The 25,812-nt window shown below is 43.0% G+C and overlaps 1 protein-coding gene across 1 annotated transcript in view; it reads left to right on the plus strand.

Annotated features, from left to right (window-relative positions):
- Nucleotides 1-10,455: 10,455 nt before the first annotated feature.
- The window catches only part of LOC126334596 (probable aconitate hydratase, mitochondrial), a 142,849-nt gene continuing 127,492 nt past the window's right edge, over nt 10,456-25,812 (plus strand). Inside the window, exon 1 of the mRNA XM_049996988.1 lies at nt 10,456-10,529. Within this exon, the coding sequence (XP_049852945.1) occupies nt 10,497-10,529 (33 nt within the window). The 5' untranslated portion in view covers nt 10,456-10,496. The remainder of the gene's footprint in view (nt 10,530-25,812) is intronic.

The raw sequence follows: 25,812 nt of genomic DNA on the forward strand, positions 1-25,812 counted from the left end.
ATCTAGTGTATGAGTATGAGGGGACTGGAAAAAGTTAAGTTACACATTGTTATGGCAGGCCGCGTAACTTCTATGCAATGTTGCACTGCACTTCAGCCCATGACTCTATTTTTCAACGTGGTCACACTAGGTCTCTCTAAGCAACGGTCAGAACGTTCTACCAATCGTTCAACTGCTTGACAATAAAAGTCCGTTCTTTGATCACGCAGTCATTCGACAACCGTTTTGTGAACGTCCTCGCCGTTAAAATGTCTTCCACACAGTTGTTCCTTCAGCTTGCGGAAAAGATGGAAATTCACATAGCGCAGTATCTGGAGTGTATGGTGGATGCTTCCAAACCTCTCATCGAAAACAGTGAAGCAAAGCGTGCGCAGTATGGCATTGACATGCAGGAGAGCATTACCTTCGTTTAATTTTCCAAGTGTCTTGTTCTTTACTCATACGCTTTGTCCACAACCGTACTGCAGCGCGCACTGCAACTCTGGAGTGCGTTTTCAGTTGCTGTGCCATTTCACTGTGACACTACGAAGTATGTTACCTGTACCGGTGCAGAACTGCTTCTGAAAGAAACCAAGAACATTATTCTGACAATGCCCCACTCCAGTTGCGCAGTCGCCTTAGCATGGGACGACATATGTGACTTCCTTCCTGAAAACGCTATGTTAAGAACGCCAATTTGACCTGAAGAGGAGTGCTTGCTTTTGCTGTGAGCTTTTTGAAATATGGCAGATAATTTGTGAGCGCACTTCGCACAAGTTCCCTTACATTTTATCAGGTAGAGCAGATCGATACTTAGATTTGATAAACTTAAGTGTTGAGTGCAGCAATTCACACATATAAGTGGTACCAAAATTAGTGATATATTTCTTGGTACACTTTCCTGTTAGTGGAAATTTTTCTTCTAGAACCTTCTTCCAAGATTCAGTAGAGTGAGGGGAGGGGAGGGGGGGAGGGTACTGTCGCAATTCAAAGAAAAATTCAGTTTTCACCACACCATGGTTACTGATAGAAGCTTACCACTTGCATATTTTGAATCTACGTATTATATGATACCATACAAAATATCTTGAAGCGAAAGAGAAAATAATATATTGGAATTACAAGCATTTTCCTGAAGGCTTACGTAGTGACCCATTTTTCGTACTTAAGAGAGTACTGTGGCCAGTACCAACGCAGCAATATCCCACGTTTGTTTTTCTGATTTCGGGACACATTTACTATTCGTCTTCACGCCCTAGCATCTGAAAGAATATCAGGTGGCTGCAGCAGAACGTTTACAACTGGCATTTTGTACTGCGACAAAAGTAACAGAACAGAGGCAGTTTTAAATAAGATAACTTCACTAATTCAAAACTGTCACAAAGAGACAGAAATTTGGACGATAGTTTTGTATACAAATGGGTGTAATAGTCAGTTTAATCTATCGAATTATGCGTGCTTTTTGGAATTAAATAACTCTTATTTGGGTGAACACCTTGGCCTCTTTTCCCAACGGTTAGTGTGCCCACTTTGCTCGAGCTGACACAATGTCGACCTTAGTGATCCACACAAGAAACGATCAAACCGAAGTAAATAACAATAAACTACATTTCTAGGCCATAGGAGGTTGTTTGAATATTGATATGGTAACAAATTATTACTCTCCTTCATCTTACTTCAGACGACTCAAAAACAAAAAAACTTTTACTAAAAATACCGGAACCAGCTTCCTCTGTCCATCTCACAGAGAACAATGGCGATGTGCATTAGAAATAATACTTCTTAGCAGGGAGCAGCGCTGTCCGCAAAAAAATATGTAATGGCCACTTTTCCCGTCCTGGCCACGTTACCACACCTTCCCCTTCCAATCTTACTATTAACTGCTAATGTCCATCACGCAGTATGTTATATTAATTACTAACAGTAACTGCAGTATGAAACACGATCACAAATGTTTACTAAATGTTTTGAATGTCATTTTTGTTTTAGTGATTACATTGTATAACAACAGTCTTAATTTTATTTCATATTGTTTGCTACTAATATGTACCACATTTGAAGATGACCGTGTCTATAAAGCACATTCACGAATCCGTGTTACTTCCGTCTGACATTTATACCGCAGCAGCTGTTCGATGCTCTCTGCACACGTTCATCAATTGTCAGCATTGAAAGACAAGCAATAAAATATTCCTCCTCTCACTATTATTAACCCCGCATTGGTCGCACTAAATACCACTCTGTCCCTGACCTAAGCGGCAAACTTTACTTAGCTCACGGCCCAATTTAGCAACGTCAGTTAAAATTAAGCACATCTTAAAATATTACTGTGTTTGTAAGCATTTTTGTTTGTTATTGAGTGAGAATGATAGTCTTAAGAAGTTCTTAACGTTAGTGGAGTTTTTGGATTCGGCTGTTAGTTGCTAGATTCATATTGTTATAAAAATGGCTGAGAACCGTGAGACGCCGAATCCTTGATTCGGGCCACAGGCTCTCTCGAGCCGCTATTTGACGACCACTGCTTTAGTGTTTTGTCCTCTTGAAGCTCCAGTAATTCCAATTGTACAACTGCTGAGTCCTTAACAACTGGCAGTGAAACGGTACAGCCATCTTCCGCAACATCAACAAGGAAAGGACTTTCCAAGAACGAAAATGAAGGTTTAATTAGCGTTCTCAAACACTAAACCTGACGTTTATTTCTTCAGCAAGGTCAGACATTCTACTTAAATAAACTTGTATTTACACCTAACTACAGTAGAGCTTTCAGTAATTTTCTTCAAGAATATGAAATGAACAAATGTTTTAGCCTCAAGATCTTCCCGAAACAGTCTTAAATTTATATAAAAGCTGAAAACAGACTGCGCTACATCAGAACTAAGTTCATGTCTTCCTTATAATGATGTGTTTAATGTTTGTAAATGGTGAACAGTGTCGGTAAGAAAGGACATATCTAACAGACACTGTGGCTCATCAAGATAAGGGAAAGATTTTCTTTTTCTTGCAGAAATAGCTTGATTGCATCCAGTATTTTGAAAAATCTGCCCAGAACATTTTAACTACTGATAGCCATCTCACTAAAAAAATACCAAGATACGTCATTATGAAGGTCGTCATTGCTGATTTATTCTCTGTAGGATTTGAACTGCCGAAGTGTTTTTGCATTTGAGCGGATGCAGCTTACAATTTTTAGCACCACCTGCATAACAAGTGGATACTGAAAATATTCAGATGCTAAATGTTCTCCATGAATAACACAGTGGAAAGATAGGAATACAGGTACGAAGCCCTACAAGGCCTTGGTTTTTACCTGTCATAGCTACTGAATATTTTGCTAAAACACCATGCAGGGCTTCTTTAATATCACAACCTTGAGTAGTATCCTTCAATGAACAAGGTCAAGGACCTCTTCCACCACGTCATGTCATATGATACATATCTTACAAATATGGCAAGTTGCAGTTTGTCTTGGATATCTATAGATTCATCTAAAGCCAAAAAACTCATTGCTGAGCTGTCACTTATATATAGGGTGTCTCATTTACCTTGACCACTCTAGATAACTGTTTGTCCAGATGCAAATTACAAAAAGGTTCAAACAAAAGTTCTTTAGCCGTCAGGGGGATATCAATCAGCATGATTGCCTTCGTTGTAGCTTTAGCCGTCAGGGGATATCAATCAGCATGATTGCCTTCATTGTAGCTTTATTTTTTAGAAAGATATGAACAGCGGCATGACTTTTTAAAATGGCGCCCTGTATTTTTTTATTCGGTAATTCATTTCCTCTCCTAAAGACCTATTCAAAAATGTATCGCAGTGTACCATTCACTGAAACACAACGTTATTTATTACATAGCATTGACTTTGAGCCCGGGATCAGAAACTCGTCCACTTGCTGGAGTTGTCAGAAAACAAATGAAAACCAAGTAAAAACGTAACACAAAGTTGACTTTGATTATCCTGTACCATTACCCAGGGGTAGAACATACAAAGATGCCCAAAGTGGTGATCCTGGACACCGATACACTGGTGCACTCGTTGAATGAAAGAATTATTCATTGCTTCCAGTGTTGCCTCCTGAAGAGTATTACAAGCAAGCACGATACGTTCGTGCATGTCCTCTGGAGTTGTTGGAATATCGTGATAGACAACGTCTTTAATGCATCCTCCCCCCCCCCCCCCCAAAAAGTCCAGAGGATTTAAATCAGGAGACCTAGCAGGCCAAGTAACTTCTCCTCTTCGACCAAACCATCTGGCAGGATACCTTCGGTTCAGAACATGACGCGCACGCAAGGCGTTATGTGCTGGACATTCATCGTGTTGACACCACATAAGCATTCTGGTTCTTAGCGGCACTTAATCCAGAAGAGGAGGAAGAATTCGTCTGAGGACATTGGTATACGCTGTGCCGTTTAGACTACCATTGATGAAGTAAGGGCCAATAATTGTAGTACCAGGCATCCCACACCAGACGTTAACCCTCCATTGACTCTTATGTTCCACCTGTCTAAGCCATCGTGGGTTGTCGCCGGACCAATAATGCCTGTTCCTCGTATTTACCTGTCCTTTGTTTGAGAAGGAACAGTCATCGGTAAATAGAACATTGGAGAAGAAGTCTGGGTTGGCGAGGGTTTGCTGCTGTGCCCACTGACAGAACTGTACACGATTCTGGAAATCATTCCCATACAGTTCTTGATGTAGGTGTACATGGTAAGAATGGAACCGGTGACGTGTAAGAATACGATGTACACTGGTTTTAGGAACGCCAACCTCGTGTTCAAGCTGTCGTGTGCTCACAGGTGGATTCATAGCAACGGAAGCGAGAGCAGTAACTTCGGTAGCTTTGTGCGAGTGCTACGACGATTGCGTTTCCTGAAGCGTCACAACAAGACGAGAAAACATCCGTACGGAAGACGGGTTCTTGTCAGGACGGGTTCTGTGCAGTTCCGCTACCTGCGTAGCATTTCGCCTACCTTCAATAACAACCATAAAAGAAACGTTATGTCGATGGCGTTTGTAGGAAGGACAGCCTTTACTGTATGCCTACTGTACACAACATTGTGTAAAAAGACTAAACTACTGTACTAAATGCACCTGTACATAAGAAAACAGTATTGCAATTACTATTCTGCTAACTTACTTTCCCCATAGATGAGTTGCATGTCTATCTTCTCTTCGTTAGTGTACTTTCTACTCACACAACTCTTCAACCGATGATGGTTGACGGAACAAAGGGTGTGCACTCTACTTATGTTTACATTTGTGCACTGTCAACGTCAGCATGTGGATGTGTTCCATTACCCCCAGTACCTGCACTAGCGCTGGGAGCGTCAACGTCAATGTTGTGTTATGTAATTAATAACGTTGTGTTTCAGTGAATGGTACATTCTGATACATTTTTGAATAGGTTTTTTGGAGAGGAAATGCATTACCGAATAAAAAATACAGGGTGCCATTTAAAAAAAGTCATACCACTGTTCATATCTTTGTAAAAAAACAGAGCTACAACGAAGGCAATCATGATAGTTGATGTCCCCCAGACGGCAAAAAAAACATTTGCTTGGAACATTTTGTAATTTGCATATGGACAAACAGTTATCTAGGGTGGTCAAGATAAATGAAACACCCTATATATATGTGTGTGTGTTTGTGTGGTGAGTCACTAACTATTTCTACCTAGAATAATTCCGAAAGTATGATAGCTGAAAAGTTTGTGGGACAAATGATGCGTGGGACAACGGGGGCCATAATATGACGTTGGTTTTTTGTTGTTAGATATGAAGGTCAACTTTATTTTTTAAATGGGATGCTATACTTTGGTACTTATTTTCTGATAGTAGCTATCGAGACGAATCCAATGATGTGTAACAGTAAGATCTTCGAAATTCAACGAAGATCAAAAAGGTGACATGAACGTCCATTTACAGAAGGTGTTCGAAGTGATGACCATTGGTATCAATGCAGTGCTGCGATCTTCTTTTCATGGATTGAGTGGTATTCCTTATCACTTGGGCACTTATCGAAGCACATGCTCTGAAAAGTCTCTCTCGTATATCGTACAAATAGTAAATATTCGCCGAATACGGCGTATCCATCTAACGTGCCATTGTCATGTAAGCACCATTCGACGGTTTCGCAATAAAACACTAATAGGAACGGTAAGACTAGTATCGTCGTATCAAGCGAATGTGAATGATGTATTCCTTCGAAGAACAAGTCGACATGGTTCTCATTTACGGAGAATGCCAACGAAATTCAATGACAATATACCCTGAAAGATGTCCTCAGCGTACTCACCTTACACGTCGTGATTTTAAATATGTGTATGATAAACTGAGAACAACTGGATCTTTAATGCATCGGAAATATATCCGGCAAAGGAAAGTTACTAACGAGGAAACGGAAATTAGTACTCTTGCCACTGTGGTTCGAAATCGCAAGAGAATCTGCCATGAGCCAGAGTAGTGTTGTTCGTGTTCTGCAGCGTCATAAATATCATCCTTACCATATCAGTCTCCACCAAGAATTAACTGGTACGGATTGTATGGATCGCATTGAATTTTGTCGATGGCCTCAACTTCAGATTCAGAGGGATGACACATTTGATTTTATTTACTGACGAGGCTACATTCACAAACCATGAAAATGTTTATTTGCATAACATACATTATTGGGCAACTGAAAAACCATGTTGGCTGCGGCAAGTTGCACACCAAAAACCGTAGTCGGTGAATGTATGGTGTGGGATTCTGTAGGGCAGAATTATAGGTCCATATTTCATGGAAGGAAATCTTAATGGTAGGAAGTACACCACATTCCTGCAAGAAACATTAGGTCTGTTATTGAAAGAAATACCTTTAGGAACAAGGAACAGAATGTGGTATCAACACGACGGGTGTCTGGCACATTTTTCGCTGATGCCTAGAAATGAGGTGTGGAGATAATTCCCAAATCGCTGGACTGGACGCGAAGGATACGTATCGTGGCCGGCTCGTTCTCCAGACTTGACGCCCCTGGATTTTTTCTTGTGGGGATTCGTAAAAGACATTGTTGATAAAGGCGTTCCAACTACACCTGAAAATATGCGAGAGAGAATTGTCAGAGCATGTGATAAGGAATACCACCAAATCCATTACAAGAAGATTGCGGCACTGCATTGATACCAATGGTCAACACCTCAAACACCTTCTGTAAATCGACGTTCATGCCATCTTTGTGACCTTCGTTGACCTTCAAAGACCTTATTTGCACATCGCTGGATTCGTCTCGATAGCCACTATCAGAAAATAAGTACCGAACTACAACATCCCATTTAAAAAAACAAAGTTGATCTACATGTTTCTGAAGCGACCCCACCTAGCAACAAAAAACCAACGTCATATAATAGCCCCCGTTGTCCCATGCAACATTTATCCCACAAACTTTTCAGATCCTATCATGCTTTCGGAGTTATTATAGGTGGCAATAGATAGCGACTCACCCCTCGTTACTAACAGTAGAAACTCGCCTCTCTCTTGTACCATTACGTCTAGAAGCCACAGGGCCCCGTTCACACAGCTTTGATTGTCCAGGATTGGTTTTTTTTTTTAGCATGAGGATCAATTGTCGCCTCTCCACTGGCCACTACAATCACCAGATCTCGATATTATTGATCCTTTGTGGTTTACTTTGGAGTTAAGACTGCGTAATCTGAACTTGCCACTGTTTTGCAGAAATAATGGTATAAGATTCCCTTGTAAACACGCAGGACCTGTATTGATCCACTCTGAGACGACTGAAACCTGCTTTAAAGGCCAACGTGTTCCCTACACCGTATTAGGCATGCAAATGTGTTGTGCTTTTGGGTGCTTCCAGATTTGTATCCAACCTCTGTATACTCGTATGTAGCTATCACAGTGAATTCATATCGGGGTACGTCAGATTTGAACAAAGCACACTGGATTTACGATACGAGCATGGAAGAATCGATAAATAATGGTTCTTTTCATCGCGATTATTTTTAATTCCTCGAGTATACCTCGCTACCAATGCATCATCATAACTGGGGGGGGGGGGGGGGGGGGGGAGGGGGGCGGGGTTAGAAGCAAACGGAAACAAGTGACATTTCCCACAAAAATGAGTGGAGTGCATTTAGAGCATGGTAAGGCATGTAAAATTGTTGTGGCTTTGGATATATGCGAAATCCCACATTGTGATGCTCCATAGTGAACGAAATGAAAACTAGTTACAAGATGTCACGAAATGTTTACGTTCGTGTGAGGTTATGCTGATCTTTTATGTCGTATATTATCTAAATAATCTTTGTATGACATATGAGAAGAGGGAGCTGAGCCTGGTGATACAAAATATTTTCAACAATGGGGTAACGCATTAAACGCTATTCGTTCTCTTCTTGTTTCACTATTTTTAAGTCTCAAAGGCACTGTGTTCATGTAGCATTGTAGAATTACATAAATATTTTGTTACAGCTTTAAAAAGCGATTTTCTGATAATTGAATTGATAATAACTAATAATAAAGCAGTACAGAGGAAACGTAAATCACGTTCTTCTTAAATAACAATATTTTGGAAGCAAATGTATTCAAGTGTGTACAGAATTTTACGAATTGTGATATGAAAGTGATCATTTATATTAACCTGTTATTTCATCGTGCAAACTGAAAACGTTACGAAGTATTTTTGTGTCTAATATACACAAAAAATTTGAAATTATATTTTGCAATGTAAACAGAATTCTGAAACCTTGTGAACTTGAAGTTCAGGTTTCTCGAAACTACAAGAAGTATTTTGCTTCAGACTCACTCAGTAATCACTGTTGCCCCTATCTTAAGTAGCATGATTCGTAGTAGCAATTAGCGATACAACAAGAAAACGAAGTCCCTCGAATACTGTTACGTGCAGTCATCTAATTTGCAGCCTTTAGCCGGTTGCGCTAACGCCGCTGCTAGATTGTTGATGCTATTGCATGGTATTCGACAGTCTCTTGGAATGTACAATGTGGATTTCTCGAAAGCGTTTGAAAAGGATATCGCACTGAAGTAGCGCAGGTTACATACAAATATGTACAACAGTAGTGTGAAAGATGAGCACAACTGGTGACCCGTCTGGGCTACAAAGAGTAACCCCTGAATTTCTAGAAGCAATATGCATGCTATGTCGTACAACAATGAAGTATTATGCATATAGATTCTTCACTCTTGTAGCCAACACATTCAGATATCAGGAGGAAATCGAAGCAGGTCATACCATTGGAAATATACACGATCGAGACGGAAAATTAACTTTGTTGTGCAGCCACCGACTGCAGACGTTGTAAAAATGAACAATATGTAAATGTTGCGCTTGGCGCGGTAACCTTGTAGGAAAAATGGTTCAAATGACTCTGAGCACTATGGCACTTAATATCTGTGGTCATCAGTCCCCTAGAATTTAGAACTACTTAAACTTAACTAACCTAAGGACATCAGACACATCCATGCCCGAGGCAGGATTCGAACGTGCGACCGTAGCAGTCGCGCGGTTCCGGACTGAGCGCCTAGAACCGCGAGACCACTGCGGCCGGCAATCTTGTAGGATGTACAGACGAGATTTGGTAATTTAAATGTATATGAAAACGGTACTAGTAGCTGGATGATGAATGTGTATTTGGAGCGAGTCGCCACAGTTCAGGCAATTAGTTATACGCCTGGCACTGAACGCAGTGGAAGTCGCCGAAAACACCTAGCTTCATACCCCGTTTGACTCAAATCAACGAGAATATTTTATCGTTCTTCTGTCAGTCTGATTTAAACTTGTTACTTTGTCAGTAAAATCTATTCATTTATTGTTTTATCTAGGGGACCGTGTGCCTCGGGAGGACAACGGTATATTTTGGAACCATTTGAGGAGCAGGATGTGCAAGATATCGCCGACTCTTATCGTTTTACGTTCTTTCTCTGCAGGGGCTAATAATATCATGAATGGATTGGTATAGGCATATGTAACATTCCACATGCTGTGAGTGCACGACTAGTTTTATCTGTTTTCTTTAGATCTCGGAAGTGCACGTTTCTCTCTCAAACACATCACTTGGTCATATTATACATGCTTACTGCACGCCATAGAGTTTTTACATAATCTGATTAGTGTCCGTTCCTTAATTTATGACCGGTATTAAGTTGCTGCCTCGTGAAGATGATTTCAGTTTGTGAAAAATATGTGTATTACAGTTCAGTTCGCAAATTGAGTATGTGTACCGCAGTAACAGCCGTGGAACTAATTTCAAGTGCAGAATAACAGAAAGCGTTATTTTTATTTCCTACACTGCTGTTTCAAGTGCAGAGACATGAGTAGGGTATCTTATCTTTCGAGAGTCTGTTACGCATCCCGTAAAATTCAAAAACGATCTGTCTCATAATAAGTCTGTGCGTCCCCGCAGATAAAAGTGTTCCAGAGATCAAGGTTGCCCGTGTACTTAATGCAGAGGCCAGGTGCGCCGGGCAGTACAGCTGCAGATACTACCGCCTTCGTCAGCCGCTGGGATGGCCTACTGTCTCCGCGTCCTTCGTAGCCAGGTATGACAGACGCTTTTCTGAGGTCAAAGTGGGAACGTCAAGTTGTTTTCGGTAATCCCGCAGCTCGTGCTCTTTTTCGTCAATACATGTAAGTACCAAACACTGAAGCTCCAAAGGAACAAATATAGGCAAGCGTGTTCAAATACAGAGATATGTAAACAGACAGAATCTAGCGCTGCGGTCGGCAACGCATTTATAAGACAACAAGTGTCTGGCGCAGTTGACACATCGGTTACTGCTGCTACTGTGACAGGCTATCAAGATTTAAGTGGGTCTGAACGTGGTGTAGTGTCGTACAAGCGATGGGACACAGCGTCTCCGATGTACCGATGAAGTGGGGACTTTCCCGTACGACCATTTCACGAGTGTATCGTGAATATTAGGAATCTGATAAAACATCAGAACTCCGACACCGTTTGCGGCAGAAAAAAGTTTCTGCAAGAACGGGACCAACGACGACTGAAGAGAATCGTTCAGAGTGACAGAAGTGCAACCCTTCCGCAAATTACAGCAGATTTCAATGCTGGGCCATCAAAAAGTGCCAGCGTGCGAACCATTCAACGAAACATCATCGATATGGGCTTTCCGAGCCGAAGGCCCACTCATGTACCCTTGATGACTGCACGACACAAAGCTTTACGCCTCACCTGGACCCGTCGACTCGGACATTGGACTGTTGATTCAAAATGGTTCAAATGGCTCTGAGCACTATGGGACTTAACATCGGTTGTCATCAGTCCCCTAGAACTTAGAACTACTTAAACCTAACTAACCTAAGGACATCACACACATCCATGCCCGAGGCAGGATTCGAACCTGCGACCGCAGCAGTCGCGCGGTTCCGGACTGAGCGCCTAGAACTGCTAGGGACTGTAGATGACTGGAAACATGTTACCTGGTCGGACGAGCCTCGTTTCAAATTGCATCGAGCGGATGGACGTGTACGGGTATGGAGATAATCTCATGAATCCATGGACCCTTCATGTCAGCAGGGAACTGTTTAAGCTGGTGGAGGCTCTACAATAGTGAGAGACGTGTGCAGTTGGAGTGACATGGGGCACCTGATACGTCTAGATACGACTCTGACAGGTGACACGTACATAAGCGTCCTGCATCCAGTCATCTTCAGTGTGCGTTTCGACGAACTTGGACAATTCCAGCGGGACAATGCGACATCCCACACGTCCAGAATTGCTACAGAGTGGCTCTAGGAACACTCTTCTGAGTTTAAAACACTTAAGCTGGCCATCAGTCTCCCCAGACATGATCATTTTTAAGCACATCTAGGATGCCTTGCAACGTGCTGTTCAGAAGAGATCTCCACTTCTTCGTACTCTTACGGATCTATGGACAACCCTGCAGGATACATGGTGTCAATTCCCTCCAATACTACTTCAGACATTAGTCGAGTCCATGCCACGTCGTGCTGTGGTATTTCTGCGTGCTCGCGGGGGCCCTACTCCATATTAGGCACGTGTACCAGTTTCTTTGGCTCTTCAGTGTATTTGCTACATAAGTACTATCAGTAAACAAGAAATATAAACACTGGAACAAGGCTAATTTTGTGTAGGCCTACAGCTGTAATATTGTTCGGGTATCTAACTAAAACAATTTATATTTGAGCAGGTGTACAAAAACTGAACGAATGACTGCGTAAGATAAGATGGAGATCTGTTTACGTAGCCAGCAGCTTTCGGTACAGATATTAATATGGCTTCCTCAGCGAACACAACAGTATTCCGAAATAAAATAAAAGTACTGATAGTGGTGAAATATTGACACATGGACAGCAGCTCTTGCATTTATTTCACTGCTAGTTCACCGACAGATTATAGGCGTTTTTTCCATTCTACCGAATAGACGCTACCATGCGACAAAGGTCTTGGACGCAACAGAAGTTGCATTGTTTCGTATGGTCCATGTCAGGGTTTTTTACCATTCCAGTCGTTTTAGGAGCGCGGAAAGAAATCGATTGGAACGCACTTGGGCACGCTGTTATTGGTCCACTCTTGCCTTTGCGGTCGCTCCTGGGTTGAGACGTACAGATTTTTAGTGTATTCCATGATTCCTAACGTAAAGCTCGTTCCTGAAACTCTGTAAGCAGACTTTGACGGGAAAGCCTGCATCTGGGTCTACCAGTTCAGTTTATTCGGTAACCCAGTGACGCTCTCCCACTGGCGAAACAAACCTGTGACTCCTCGTGCTGCCCACTTCCTATAAGTTCATTGTTTCTTGTTAGTCCAGTTTAATCATTTCCTTTTATACCTATAGAAATTGTGGCGCCCAGGTGTTTGTATTAGTTGACTGATTCCACTGTGACTTTTCGCTGCCATAGTCAAAAGATTCTACTTTTCTACGTTTTGAGAGGTGCATAATGTTAAATTTTGTACCTTTCAAGGAAGTTGGCAATCTTTCCACCATACCGAAATCTTATGACAATCTAACTGGATATTTGTGCAGTTTTTCTCAGAAAGTACTTCATTTTGCATCACCTGCGGAAAGTTCGAGGTTACTATTCAAAATGTTTCAAATGGCTCAAAGCACTATGGGACTTAACTTCTGAGGTCATCAGTCCCCTAGACATAGAACTACTTGAACCTAACTAACCTAAGGACAGCACACACATCCATGCCCGAGGCAGGATTCGAACCTGCGACCGTAGCAGCAGTACACTTCCAGACTGAAGCGCCTAGAGTCGCTTGGCCACAACTGCCGGTGAGGTTACTATTAACATAATCAGCATTGATATACACTCCTGGAAATTGAAATAAGAACACCGTGAATTCATTGTCCCAGGAAGGGGAAACTTTATTGACACATTCCTGGGGTCAGATACATCACATGATCACACTGACAGAACCACAGGCACGTAGACACAGGCAACAGAGCATGCACAATGTCGCCACTAGTACAGTGTATATCCACCTTTCGCAGCAATGCAGGCTGCTATTCTCCCATGGAGACGATCGTAGAGATGCTGGATGTAGTCCTGTGGAACGGCTTGCCATGCCATTTCCACCTGGCGCCTCAGTTGGACCAGCGTTCGTGCTGGAAGTGCAGACCGCGTGAGACGACGCTTCATCCAGTCCCAAACATGCTCAATAGGGGACAGACCCGGAGATCTTGCTGGCCAGGGTAGTTGACTTACACATTCTAGAGCACGTTGGGTGGCACGGGATACATGCAGACGTGCATTGTCCTGTTGGAACAGCAAGTTCCCTTGCCGGTCTAGGAATGGTAGAACGATGGGTTAGATGACGGTTTGGATGTACCGTGCACTATTCAGTGTCCCCTCGACGATCACCAGAGGTGTACGGCCAGTGTAGGAGATCGCTCCCCACACAATGATGCCGGGTGTTGGCCCTGTGTGCCTCGGTCATATGCAGTCCTGATTGTGGCGCTCACCTGCACGGCGCCAAACACGCATACGACCATCATTGGCACCAAGACAGAAGCGAATCTCATCGCTGAAGACGACACGTCTCCATTCATCTCTCCATTCACGCCTGTCGCGACACCACTGGAGGCGGGCTGCACGATGTTGGGGCGTGAGCGGAAGACGGCCTAACGGTGTGCGGGACCGTAGCCCAGCTTCATGGAGACGGTTGCGAATGGTCCTAGCCGATACCCCAGGAGCAACAGTGTCCCTAATTTGCTAGGAAGTGGTGGTGCGGTCCCCTACGGCACTGTGTAGCATCCTACGGTCTTGGCGTGCATCCGTGCGTCGCTGCGGTCCGGTCCCAGGTCGACAGGAACGTGCACCTTCCGCCGACCACTGGCGACAACATCGATGTACTGTGGCGACCTCACGCCCCACGTGTTGAGCAATTCGGCGGTACGTCCACCCGGCCTCCCTCATGCCCATTATATGCCCTCGCTCAAAGTCCGTCAACTGCACATACGGTTCACGTCCACGCTGTCGCGGCATGCTACCAGTGTTAAAGACTGCGATGGAGCTCCGTATGCCACGGCAAACTGGCTGACACTGACGGCGGCGGTGCACAAATGCTGCGCAGCTAGCGCCATTCGACGGCCAACAGCGCGGTTCCTGGTGTGTCCGCTGTGCCGTGCGTGTGATCATTGCTTGTACAGCCCTCTCGCAGTGTCCGGAGCAAGTATGGCGGGTCTGACACACCGGTGTCAATGTGTTCTTTTTTCCATTTCCAGGAGTGTATGCTGAGATGACCAAAGTCATATGCACATATTATACAGATGGGAGTAATATCGCGTACACAATGCATAAAAGGGCTATGCGTTGGCGTAGCAGTCATTTGTACTCAGGTGATTCATGAGAAATGGTTTTCGACGTGATAATGGCCACACGACGGGAATTAACAGACTTTGAGCGTAGGATGGTAATTGTAGCTAGACACACAGGACATCTCATGTCGGAAATCGTTAGGGAATTCAATATTCCGAGATCCACAGACTCAAAAATACGGAAAATGCAGTGGCCGACGGCCTTCGCTTAACGACCGAGAGCAGCGGCGTTTGCTTAAGTTTGTCAGTGTTCACTGACAAGCAACACTGCATGAAAGAACCGCAGGAATCAACATGGGACGTACGGCGAACGTATCCGTTAGGGCAGTGAGGCGAAACTTAGCGTTAATGAGCTGCGGTAGCAGACGGCCGATGTGTAGACACTTGCTAACGGCACAGCAACGCCTGCAGTGCCTTTCCAGGGCTCGTGGCAATATCGGTTGGACCCTAGACGATTGTTAAACAGTGGTTTCGTCAGATGAGTCCCGATTTCAGCAGATAAGAGCTGTTGGTAGGGTTGCAGTGTGGCGCAGACCCCACGAGGCCATGGACCCAAGCCGGCCGCTGTGGCCGAGCGGTTCTAGGCGCTTCAGTCTATAATCGCGCGACCGCTACGGTCGCAAGTTCGAATTCTGCCTCGGGCTTGGATGTGTGTGATGTCCTTATGGTTAGTTAGGTTTAAGTAGTTCTAAGTGTAGGGGACTGATGACCTCAGATTTAAGTCCCATAGTGCTCAGAGCCGTTTTTGAACCACGGACCCAAGCTGCCAACAAGGCACTGTGCAAGCCGGTGGTGGTGGCTCCATAATCATGTGGGCTGTGTTTATATGGAATGGACTGGGTGCTCTGGTCCATCTTAACCGACCATTGACTGAAAATGGTTATGTTCGGCTACTTGGAGACCATTTGCAGCTATTCAAGGACTTCATGTTCCCCAGCAACACTGGAATTTGTATGGATGACAATGCGCCATGTCATTGGCCCTGATTTGTTCGCTATTGGTTTGAAGCACATTCTGGGCAATTCGAGAGGATGATTTGGCCACCCAGACACCTTGACATGAGTCCCTCTGACCATTTATGAGATTAATCGAGAGGTCAGTTGGTGCACAAAGTCCTCTACTGGCAACATTTTCGCAGTTCAGTTATGGACTGCTATGCAGACAGCAAGCCTCAGTAGTATTTCTGCAGGGGATATCCAACAACTTGTTGAGTCCATGCCGGGAAGGTGACAGCTCGCGAAAAGCTGGAAACCCGGTTCGAATCCCGGTCCGGAACAAATTTTCATTGCCGTCATTCTCTGTACAGCTGATGCTTTTTCGTATTCGTAACTACAAATACGTTTCATGTATCATACATTTTTATTGCTTTATAAAGTTAAGATTCCTTACTACCAAAAATGAAATAAATAATGAAATTACTTAAAGAATACCCATCATGTAATCAGCACTTAGAAGTTATCTTTCTGCTAGGAAAAGGAAAACTGTATCGGAGAAATGGAAGTAGCAATCACGACTTGAGAGGCATTCCTTTTTGGATTGGAAAAGGTTACACGGGAGGGAAAACCAAAAGCCATTTTCACCGTATAACAACAACGAAACAAATCTGGTCGTTGCGATGTCCTCACAGAAAGAAAATAAAAATATGAACGTGACAGTCATTACTTCGTTCCATAGTACGTTTCCAGTTTCGTGCACCACTTAGCCTTATCTTCTTCACACCTGTCGTCGTATCAGGTCTATCGTACTAGATACACTATTTTTTGAAGTATGGCATCTAACGCGCATAATGGCAACAATACAATATCAGATTGTATACGAATCAATGTGAAACACAGCTACACAACTATTGTGACCACCGACATAAACGATCGCTACAACTGAGCTACACAATATATCAAATGCTACACTAATGCTGGGTTCCATTCCATGTTTTCAAATTATGTACAGTTCTTTCTGTCGTGTGCTTGACCAAGTCTATCGAAATTGCAAGCACTGATCGAGAGGTTAAGGCACCTCAGGCTGGACCTAGCTGCCTAGCTCTTCCCCACCAAGAAAACCTCAGTTCAATTACAAAGTTTGTTTGATACTCCACATCATCGATCTTTAGTTAATAAACGTTCGTGATCACTGGGTGTCGTGTGATGTTCTTAGGTTAGTTAGGTTTAAGTAGTTCTACGTTCTAGGGGACTGATGACCATAGCTGTTAAGTCCCATAGTGCTCAGAGCCATTTGAACCAATCAACGTTAAGGTGATAATAATATCACTCTGTGGGCTCTGGAACAATCTAAAGTGTCTTATAGGTCCGCCAATTGCCCTATGTATGGTGATGTCATCAATGATGTCATAGGGGGATGGAGAATGTGTAGACCAATTACCCTATGTGCGAATAAAATGAGGGAAATTCTAAAAGTCGAGATGACAGATCTAATCCAATCGTTATAAGTACAAGATCAAAGATGACTGACCTTAGGACAGTCTAAAGTGTTGTATAGGCCCAAAAATCCAAGATAGCGATCAAAGATAGCTAACCTGTGGATAGTGGGACAGATGCACGATTATCAGACTTTTCTCTGCCATATGTCATCAGAATCTAAGACGGCGGGTTTTGTGGCTACTGGGACATCCTGCATGGTTTCAGGTCACTTGTGCTAAGTTTAGAATTGAAGTGGTAGGAAATAGGCACAAAATGCAGCGGCAATCACGCTTGAGTCAGGTTGCGACGCTGCATGGGCAGTTCTGCCGCTGCCGATGTCAGATACATTCTACCCCTGACTCCAACGGCCTCACGTCTGCACATGGACAGCTGTTACAGCCTGCTGACATCCGCCATAGAACTTTAAAAAAAAATTCAAAAAAGTTCCTACCTCACTACACAGGAAGAAGGGAGGAAGATTAAGGAGTTGACTTCGACGTCATGTGAGATGGAACACAAATTCGGATGGTATGTAGGATGGGGGAGGAAATAGGTTGTGTTCTTTCAAAGGAACCATCCATCCATTTGCCTGTAGCGATGTAAGAAAGCCATGGAAAACCGAAACCTGGATGGCCTGTCATGGATTTGAACTTCTGTCCTCCCAAGCGCAAGTCCAAAGTGCTAATCACTGCACAACAGTACTACACAGAATGACGAAATACAGTAGTATTGGTGGTGGTGCGGGACTCTGCAGCAATCAGCGCAGATGGTGTAGTGATCTTGACATGCGGCTCAGTGTGCTAGGCCCAAACGGCGTTTTTTTGGATAAATTAACGTTCCTGTCCCATCTTATCCTACAACACACACATACCCGTAATTGTTTAAACATTAAAAGTCTAGATTTTACGATAATCTACTTGCGTGTGGCTATGTTGAAATAGTTGGAACTGGATAACGAGGTGACGTTGAGAAGTAGTTGGAGCTGCTCATTCTCTTTCTTACCTATATGGGAAACGTAGCTCGCTCTGTACATCCACAAGATCCCCGAAGACAGTAGATACCAGTGTTTAGAGTGATCCTTTCATTGACAATCACGTTGTCAGCATTATGGGAAAAAATATTGCAATTACCGAACGATAATTCGTAAACATTTGACACCATATACAAACAAAAACGTGTTAGTGTCAAGCAGACTCGATTTTGTATTGGGTGTAAAAGGTATGCAAACATGTTATTAAGAAAGGTTCTGCTTGTGCTACATGTGCTGTCCAACTAGAACTCTCCCAAAGTATGACTACTGCTAAATTTCATTTGCACCAAAATCCACTTAATACAAATTAAATCAGTAAACAACAATGTCACGTATCAGAAAAAGCATGTGGTTGTTGCAGTCCCTATACTATTATTATACTAGTGTTTCATTAACTTGCAGTTTTCAACCATCATGTGTGGAGAACTATACAAGAAAACCTTGAAAGGGGAAGTACGTCAGGGTGCTGGAATGTTAATAACATTTCATTCCTCGAAATATCTCAGATGACTAATAGGCCAGAAACTGACCAGTGCTAAAATTAGAGTATGTTTAAGTGTAAAATCGTGCATTCTTACTAATGCTTCTCCAATGGGTTCAGCTGTGGTGGGCACACCTCCCACAGTATACAATAGACAACTGACATCAGCCCCCCATCCCAACTGCATCATGTGGCATTCCTCTTCTGTGAATCTCTACCCATATGATATGGAATCTGTGGTATGATGTGGAGTGCTGGCTGCATCTGTATCCTTACAGCCATTTCACATTGGACCTCTGAGCCAACAAGATATGGCAGCTGGCACTCGCTTTCGCTGATTGGAGGCGTCCTGGAGGTGCCTCACACTGAACAGCCCAGGGAACATAAAGGCATTTTGCCTCTACTGGTGGTTCTCAACTCCACACAGAGTGTCTCAGCGCTTGGCAAGCAGAGCAGTAGAGGTTTGGAGGTATTTCTTTGGATAAATTAACATTCCTGTCCTTCCCTATGGCAAAACACACACATACAGTTGAAATAGTTTAAACATTAAAAGTCTCATATAAAATCGTTGAAATGGGGTAGCTAGGTAACATGTTAGTATTTGAAATGCGGTATTAAAAGTCACTGCAGACCCATTTCTTACTTATATGACCATCTAGGATTGTAAACTTAGCACAAGTGACTTGACAACCATGCAGGCTGTCCCAGTATCCACCAAGTCCGTCGTCTTAGATTCTGATGCCACTGGGCAGAGGAAAATCTGACAATCATACATGTGTCCCAGTATCCTCAGGTTAGCCATCCTGAAGCGGCGTCTTGGATTATTATGTCATAGAGGCTGTTGTAGTGTGTTCTGATCGCCATTTTGGATTTACAAATCTGTATGCCCCCCATGAACCATGGACCTTGCCGTTGGTGGGGAGGCTTGCGTGCCTCAGCGATACAGATGGGCATATCGTAGGTGCAACCACAACGGAGGGGTATCTGTTGAGAGGCCAGACAAACATGTGGTTCCTGAAGACGGGCAGCAGCCTTTTCAGTAGTTGCAGGGGCAACAGTCTGGATGATTGACTGATCTGGCCTTGCAACATTAACCAAAACGGCCTTGCTGTGCTGGTACTGCGAACGGCTGAAAGCAAGGAGAAACTACAGCCGTAATTTATCCCGAGGACATGCAGCTTTACTGTATGATTAAATGATGATGACGTCCTCTTGGGTAAAATATTCCGGAGGTAAAATAGTCCCCCATTCGGATCTTCGGGCGGGGACTACTCAGGAGGACGTCGTTATCAGGAGACATGGAGAGCTGCATCAAACCAGTCTCAGGACTGAAGACAACAACAACAAATCTGTATGGCACTTTAGATTGTCCTAAAGTCAGCCATGTTTGATTTTATACGTAGGACAATTGGCATATGTTCAGCATCTTTGATTTTTATAATTTCGCGCCTTTTATGCGTAGGGCAATTGGCCTACCCCCTCTCTATGATGTCATTGATAAAGCCTTTATACTGGTGGCAGTTGGCAGTCCTATACTATGCTTAGACTGTCCCAGAATCCACACAGAAATGTCAAGTATGATACTACACTCCTGGAAATGGAAAAAAGAACACATTGACACCGGTGTGTCAGACCCACCATACTTGCTCCGGACACTGCGAGAGGGCTGTACAAGCAATGATCACACGCACGGCACAGCGGACACACCAGGAACCGCGCTGTTGGCCGTCGAATGGCGCTAGCTGCGCAGCATTTGTGCACCGTCGCCGTCAGTGTCAGCCAGTTTGCCGTGGCATACGGAGCTCCATCGCAGTCTTTAACACTGGTAGCATGCCGCGACAGCGTGGACGTGAACCGTATATGCAGCTGACGGACTTTGAGCGAGGGCGTATAGTGGGCATGCGGGAGGCCGGGTGGACGTACCGCCGAATTGCTCAACACGTGGGGCGTGAGGTCTCCACAGTACATCGATGTTGTCGCCAGTGGTCGGCGGAAGGTGCACGTGCCCGTCGACCTGGGACCGGACCGCAGCGACGCACGGATGCACGCCAAGACCGTAGGATCCTACACAGTGCCATAGGGGACCGCACCGCCACTGCCCAGCAAATTAGGGACACTGTTGCTCCTGGGGTATCTTCGAGGACCATTCGCAACCGTCTCCATGAAGCTGGGCTACGGTCCCGCACACCGTTAGGCCGTCTTCCGCTCACGCCCCAACATCGTGCAGCCCGCCTCCAGTGGTGTCACGACAGGCGTGAATGGAGGGACGAATGGAGACGTGTCGTCTTCAGCGATGAGAGTCGCTTCTGCCTTGGTGTCAATGATGGTCGTATGCGTGTTTGGCGCCATGCAGGTGAGCGCCACAATCAGGACTGCATACGACCGAGGCACACAGGGCCAACACCCGGCATCATGGTGTGGGGAGCGATCTCCTACACTGGCCGTACACCTCTGGTGATCGTCGAGGGGACACTGAATAGTGCACAGTACATCCAAACCGTCATCGAACCTATCGTTCTACCATTCCTAGACCGGCAAGGGAACTTGCTGTTCCAACAGGACAATGCACGTCCGCATGTATCCCGTGTCACCCAACGTGCTCTAGAAGGTGTAAGTCAACTACCCTGGCCAGCAAGATCTCCGGATCTGTCCCCCATTGAGCATGTTTGGGACTGGATGAAGCGTCGTCTCACGCGGTCTACACGTCCAGCACGAACGCTGGTCCAACTGAGGCGCCAGGTGGAAATGGCGTGGCAAGCCGTTCCACAGGACTACATCCAGCATCTCTACGATCGTCTCCATGGGAGAATAGCAGCCTGCATTGCTGAGAAAGGTGGATATACACTGTACTAGTGCCGACATTGTACATGCTCTGATGCCTGTGTCTATGTGCCTGTGGTTCTGTCAGTGTGATCATGTGATGTATCTGACCCCAGGAATGTGTCAATAAAGTTTCCCCTTCCTGGGACAATGAATTCACGGTGTTCTTATTTCAATTTCCAGGAGTGTATGTCAAATGCTTTTCAGAACTCAAGAAACACTGCATTCACATTATTAAGTTCCCCCTAACGCATTTATCGATTTATATTAGAAGCCTAAATTTACTGCATATTTGTGACTGGCACTTCTGATGTAATATTTGTAGACTTGAGTTACGAGGACTTGCAGATGGTGTCAGAATCTAGACTTCTTGTCGCATGATAATCTTAATGAAAGTAAGAATTTGAACTAGATTTTTATACAGAGATGACTGAAGTGATGATGTTAGATTGTTAGATATCCCATTATTGAAGTTCAGTGCTTGTAGTAGGCCTTTGTTTACTATATAACAAAGAGTCTTGTGAACTGAACTAGAGGATAGTCTAAATACTAACGAGTAAGTGAGCGCCTTTGATGTCAGGATTACTGTGTATATCTATTATATTTTGTTCCAGAAGTACCCAGAACATTCAATAACTCATATTAATGCTGTTCACATTTTCGCTTTTGATATTTAACATAAATCAAAGTTCATCCTTATTTCATGGCTAAAAATCTTTGAAAATATTATAGAAACAAAAGATACTTACAGAAATGACAAAATGAATTGAATATTTTTCAAAAGTATAGACATTAACCTAAATCATAAATTCAATAAAATACATATTGGTAAATCAAACAAATATAAGTGGCATTTCTCATAAGCGATGTTGAATTTATTTTATAAAACAAAGTTGAGACTAAATTGTATTTTATATTTTATTGTGCCAATTACAGGAAGACTAATTCTCGTAACACGGTAATTTGTAAAAATATCGATATCGAACGACCTTAAGCATGGCAGAACTTTCACAGACTGCTACAACATTGTATAAATATCCATATATAAGTACCATACACCTGAAAATAGTAACAACAATGGTTAAAAATGGTGGTATCGTAAGTTTCAGTAATTTTGAGAACTTACATGAGATATTGGTTTATTGTAACCTGATTGCCTTGGCCCGTGACTTTCTGGATATCAAGTGATAAAAGTGTGATTTCGGTTTCATGTGGCCGATGTTTTCGGAATCCACGCCATATTCTACTTACAGAAAGCATCAGAAAATTATATATATTGCAAGAAAGGAAAGAAACGTGTAAGTGTGATACGTCTGAATGTAGAAGATGAATTCTAATCACATTCCATTTCGATAGTCAATAAAGTTGCTCAGAAGGATCTTCATCAGCGGCCAGTCACTTTTGATTGAAGTGAGCTGAGAGTGACCACTGTTATTGGTACATGTGGCGTTGATATTACTTGTAGAATCTCTGTCAATTCAGCCGATTTTGTTGGGGGCACATATCCTCTGAATCTCCCCTTGAATTGCCGTCCATAGATGATGAAGCTAGGTGGAAGTCTGTAGGCGGTAATGCAAAAGAAAATTCAACACCACCTCCTCATAGCATCGAGAGTCCTAGAAAACTGTCGTTGAGGTAAGCGAAGTCAGTTTCATCTACAGGAAAATTTATGGACAAGTGTTTTGTGGGATACAAAAGGGACTCAGTTTTGATTACCATGCTAGTTCAGCAAAGATAATGTACTGTTTACTCAATGTTGTATGTTGCAAAGGGTGTTCGAAACGGCGACCACAAATTCAGTACAGGTAAAACACTTTCGTAGAAAATTCTGGCGCATTGTATGAACCTTTTCAGATGCTTGGTGAGAATAATTTTTTCGTTGGGAACTGGTGTCACATACACAAGGCTTTCAATAAACAGAGGCACAAAGAAAGAAAATAATAGGAGCGAGGTGGACATGCAGTTCCACCTCCCCAGTCCATCCAAAGCTTGTGACATGTAGGACTGAGTACCATATGTCACGTACTTGCACAGAAAAGTGTGCAGGTGCTCCGCTCTACGTGCATTTACATCTGATGTCTCATTTTTAAGCCGATGATGTATGATAAACAGCCTCCAACAGTTCTGGAAGAAATTACTGGATGAAGACCTTGTACCACACTTTTCATCACTCTCGTTAACTGGCCCAGGATTAAATCCAAGACCATATGTTCCTGTTCCAAAGCAGTTGTATTTCGACCCTTGAATCGCCTTCTTCAGTTTATGTGCAACTTTTTTGAATCACTGTGTATAATAACTTTCCACCACTAACTTCAAGCCGGTATACTTTCCCCCATTTGGCTGCGTCTTATATTGCTTCAAAATATGAAAAAAAGTGTATGATGATCCTTTAAATAATGTAGGCAATGTCTTTTTGTGAAAAACTCACCTTTTTATTGTGTATTTTATAAATATGAGCGTGCTTCTTGCCTAACATTCACTATACGAGACTGCCACAAGAAACGTGAGATATTGTTATCCTCTTTCTGGGGGTAACAAGTGAAAATTACTCTGCAGTAGAGATGTATTTTATTCAAGTGAGCACCTAATCTATTGGGAAATGAAAAATAATAAAAGTGTAACGCTACTTTAAATCACGGAGCTAAATGGATTGCGTTATATTGCAGCCAGTGGAGATCTACGTCCACATACACACTTTACAAACCACAGTGAAGTGCTTGGCAGAAGGTACTTCCCATTGTACCAGTTATTATGGCTGCTTCCTGTTCCATTCATGTATGGATCACAGGAAGAATGACTGCTTAAATGCCTCTGTGCATGCTGTTATTAGACTAATCTTGTTATCGATACCCATGTGAGAGTGATATGTAGAGGTTTGTAGCATTCTTCTAGATTCAACATTCACAGTTGAATCCTACAACTTCGTATGTAGGCTTTCACAAGATAGCTTGCATCCATCCTCAAGCATCTGCCCGTTCAGCTTTTTCAGCATCTCCTTGACATTCCGACTGTACGGTAAATAGTTTTCACAATTGTTATTTTGGGGTTACCAGATGCAAGGTTTCTTTTACGTTATTTCTCTTCATTTATCGTGTAAGCCGTCTAGGCGACAACCAATGGTTCTGTCACAATACTGAATTAATCTTTGTACTACTGTTTAGTAGTCTGTACAAAAACGCAGTCAGTATTTAAAATACAGTGTTAAAACTCAAACAATGTTGTCAACTCACTCGAATTCCAGTTTAAAAAGAAATATAGTTTATTGATTAGATTCTGTGGTTGAATGATCACAATGACAGAACGAATGCTTCTTGAATTTATAGATCACAACAGCACACTACGTTATTACAATTAAGTAGTTCCAGTAAACTACCAAAAATTATTCTAAGTTCAACTGCTTGAGTTCAGGCTTAAAGTTCCACGCTGACTAATGCGTAAGAAATCATTACAAGTCTGAGGGCTCGCTAAAACATTCAAGTTGAAACGATCGATGTTGCGAGAATTATTACAAGTTTCAACACTCGCTGAAATACTCTTAAGTTCAACTCTGCCCAAGTTGCGAGAATTATTGCAAGTCCGAACACTCGCATAACTCGCTGAAATGTTCTAAGTCCACCCGAACTTTTCCGCAAAAATCTTCTAACTTTTTCGCCTCCAACGCGCGAGAATTTCACAGTTTCCCCAATTCGTACTTAGAATAATTCCGAACACTTCACATGGTGACTTACCTGCCGCCCATGTGACGAAAGTCTGCTCTGCACTCGCAACGAAGATGGCCACAGAGTGTATATGCCCTCGGTCTCTCGGAGAAAGGTGTCATGCAATATTTTACATATATCTTAACAAACACATATATTAAACGTATAAACTAGGTGTCAAATTAGACGGAAATTTTCTCACCTTTCTGAAAAACTCTTTCGTTATTCCTGAGTCTTTTAGTTTCCTCAAAAATTGCAGTTTTGTCAGTGAAATATTTAGTTTAAGATGTTTTGCTATTTAAAAATTATAAATATGTAGAAATAAATACATTTACAGTTAAATGCCTTAGCCTAATTTACTATTCTGCCGTTACGTTTATCAATTTCTTTTTATTTTCGTAAAAATTGATGTTTTTGTAGTTCATAATACATATTCTAGCATATAGTTCAAATTATATAACATTTGTAAAAGGTTAAGAATCACGGAGACTGAGCTCTGTCGTCTGTTCAGCTAAGTGACTCAAGTACTGCTGCCACCTCATATTATTGTTTCCCACCAATCACGGACACCAAGTCTCGC

The sequence above is a fragment of the Schistocerca gregaria genome, chromosome 2, assembly GCF_023897955.1.
Source record: "Schistocerca gregaria isolate iqSchGreg1 chromosome 2, iqSchGreg1.2, whole genome shotgun sequence".
NCBI classification, from domain to species: domain Eukaryota; kingdom Metazoa; phylum Arthropoda; class Insecta; order Orthoptera; family Acrididae; genus Schistocerca; species Schistocerca gregaria.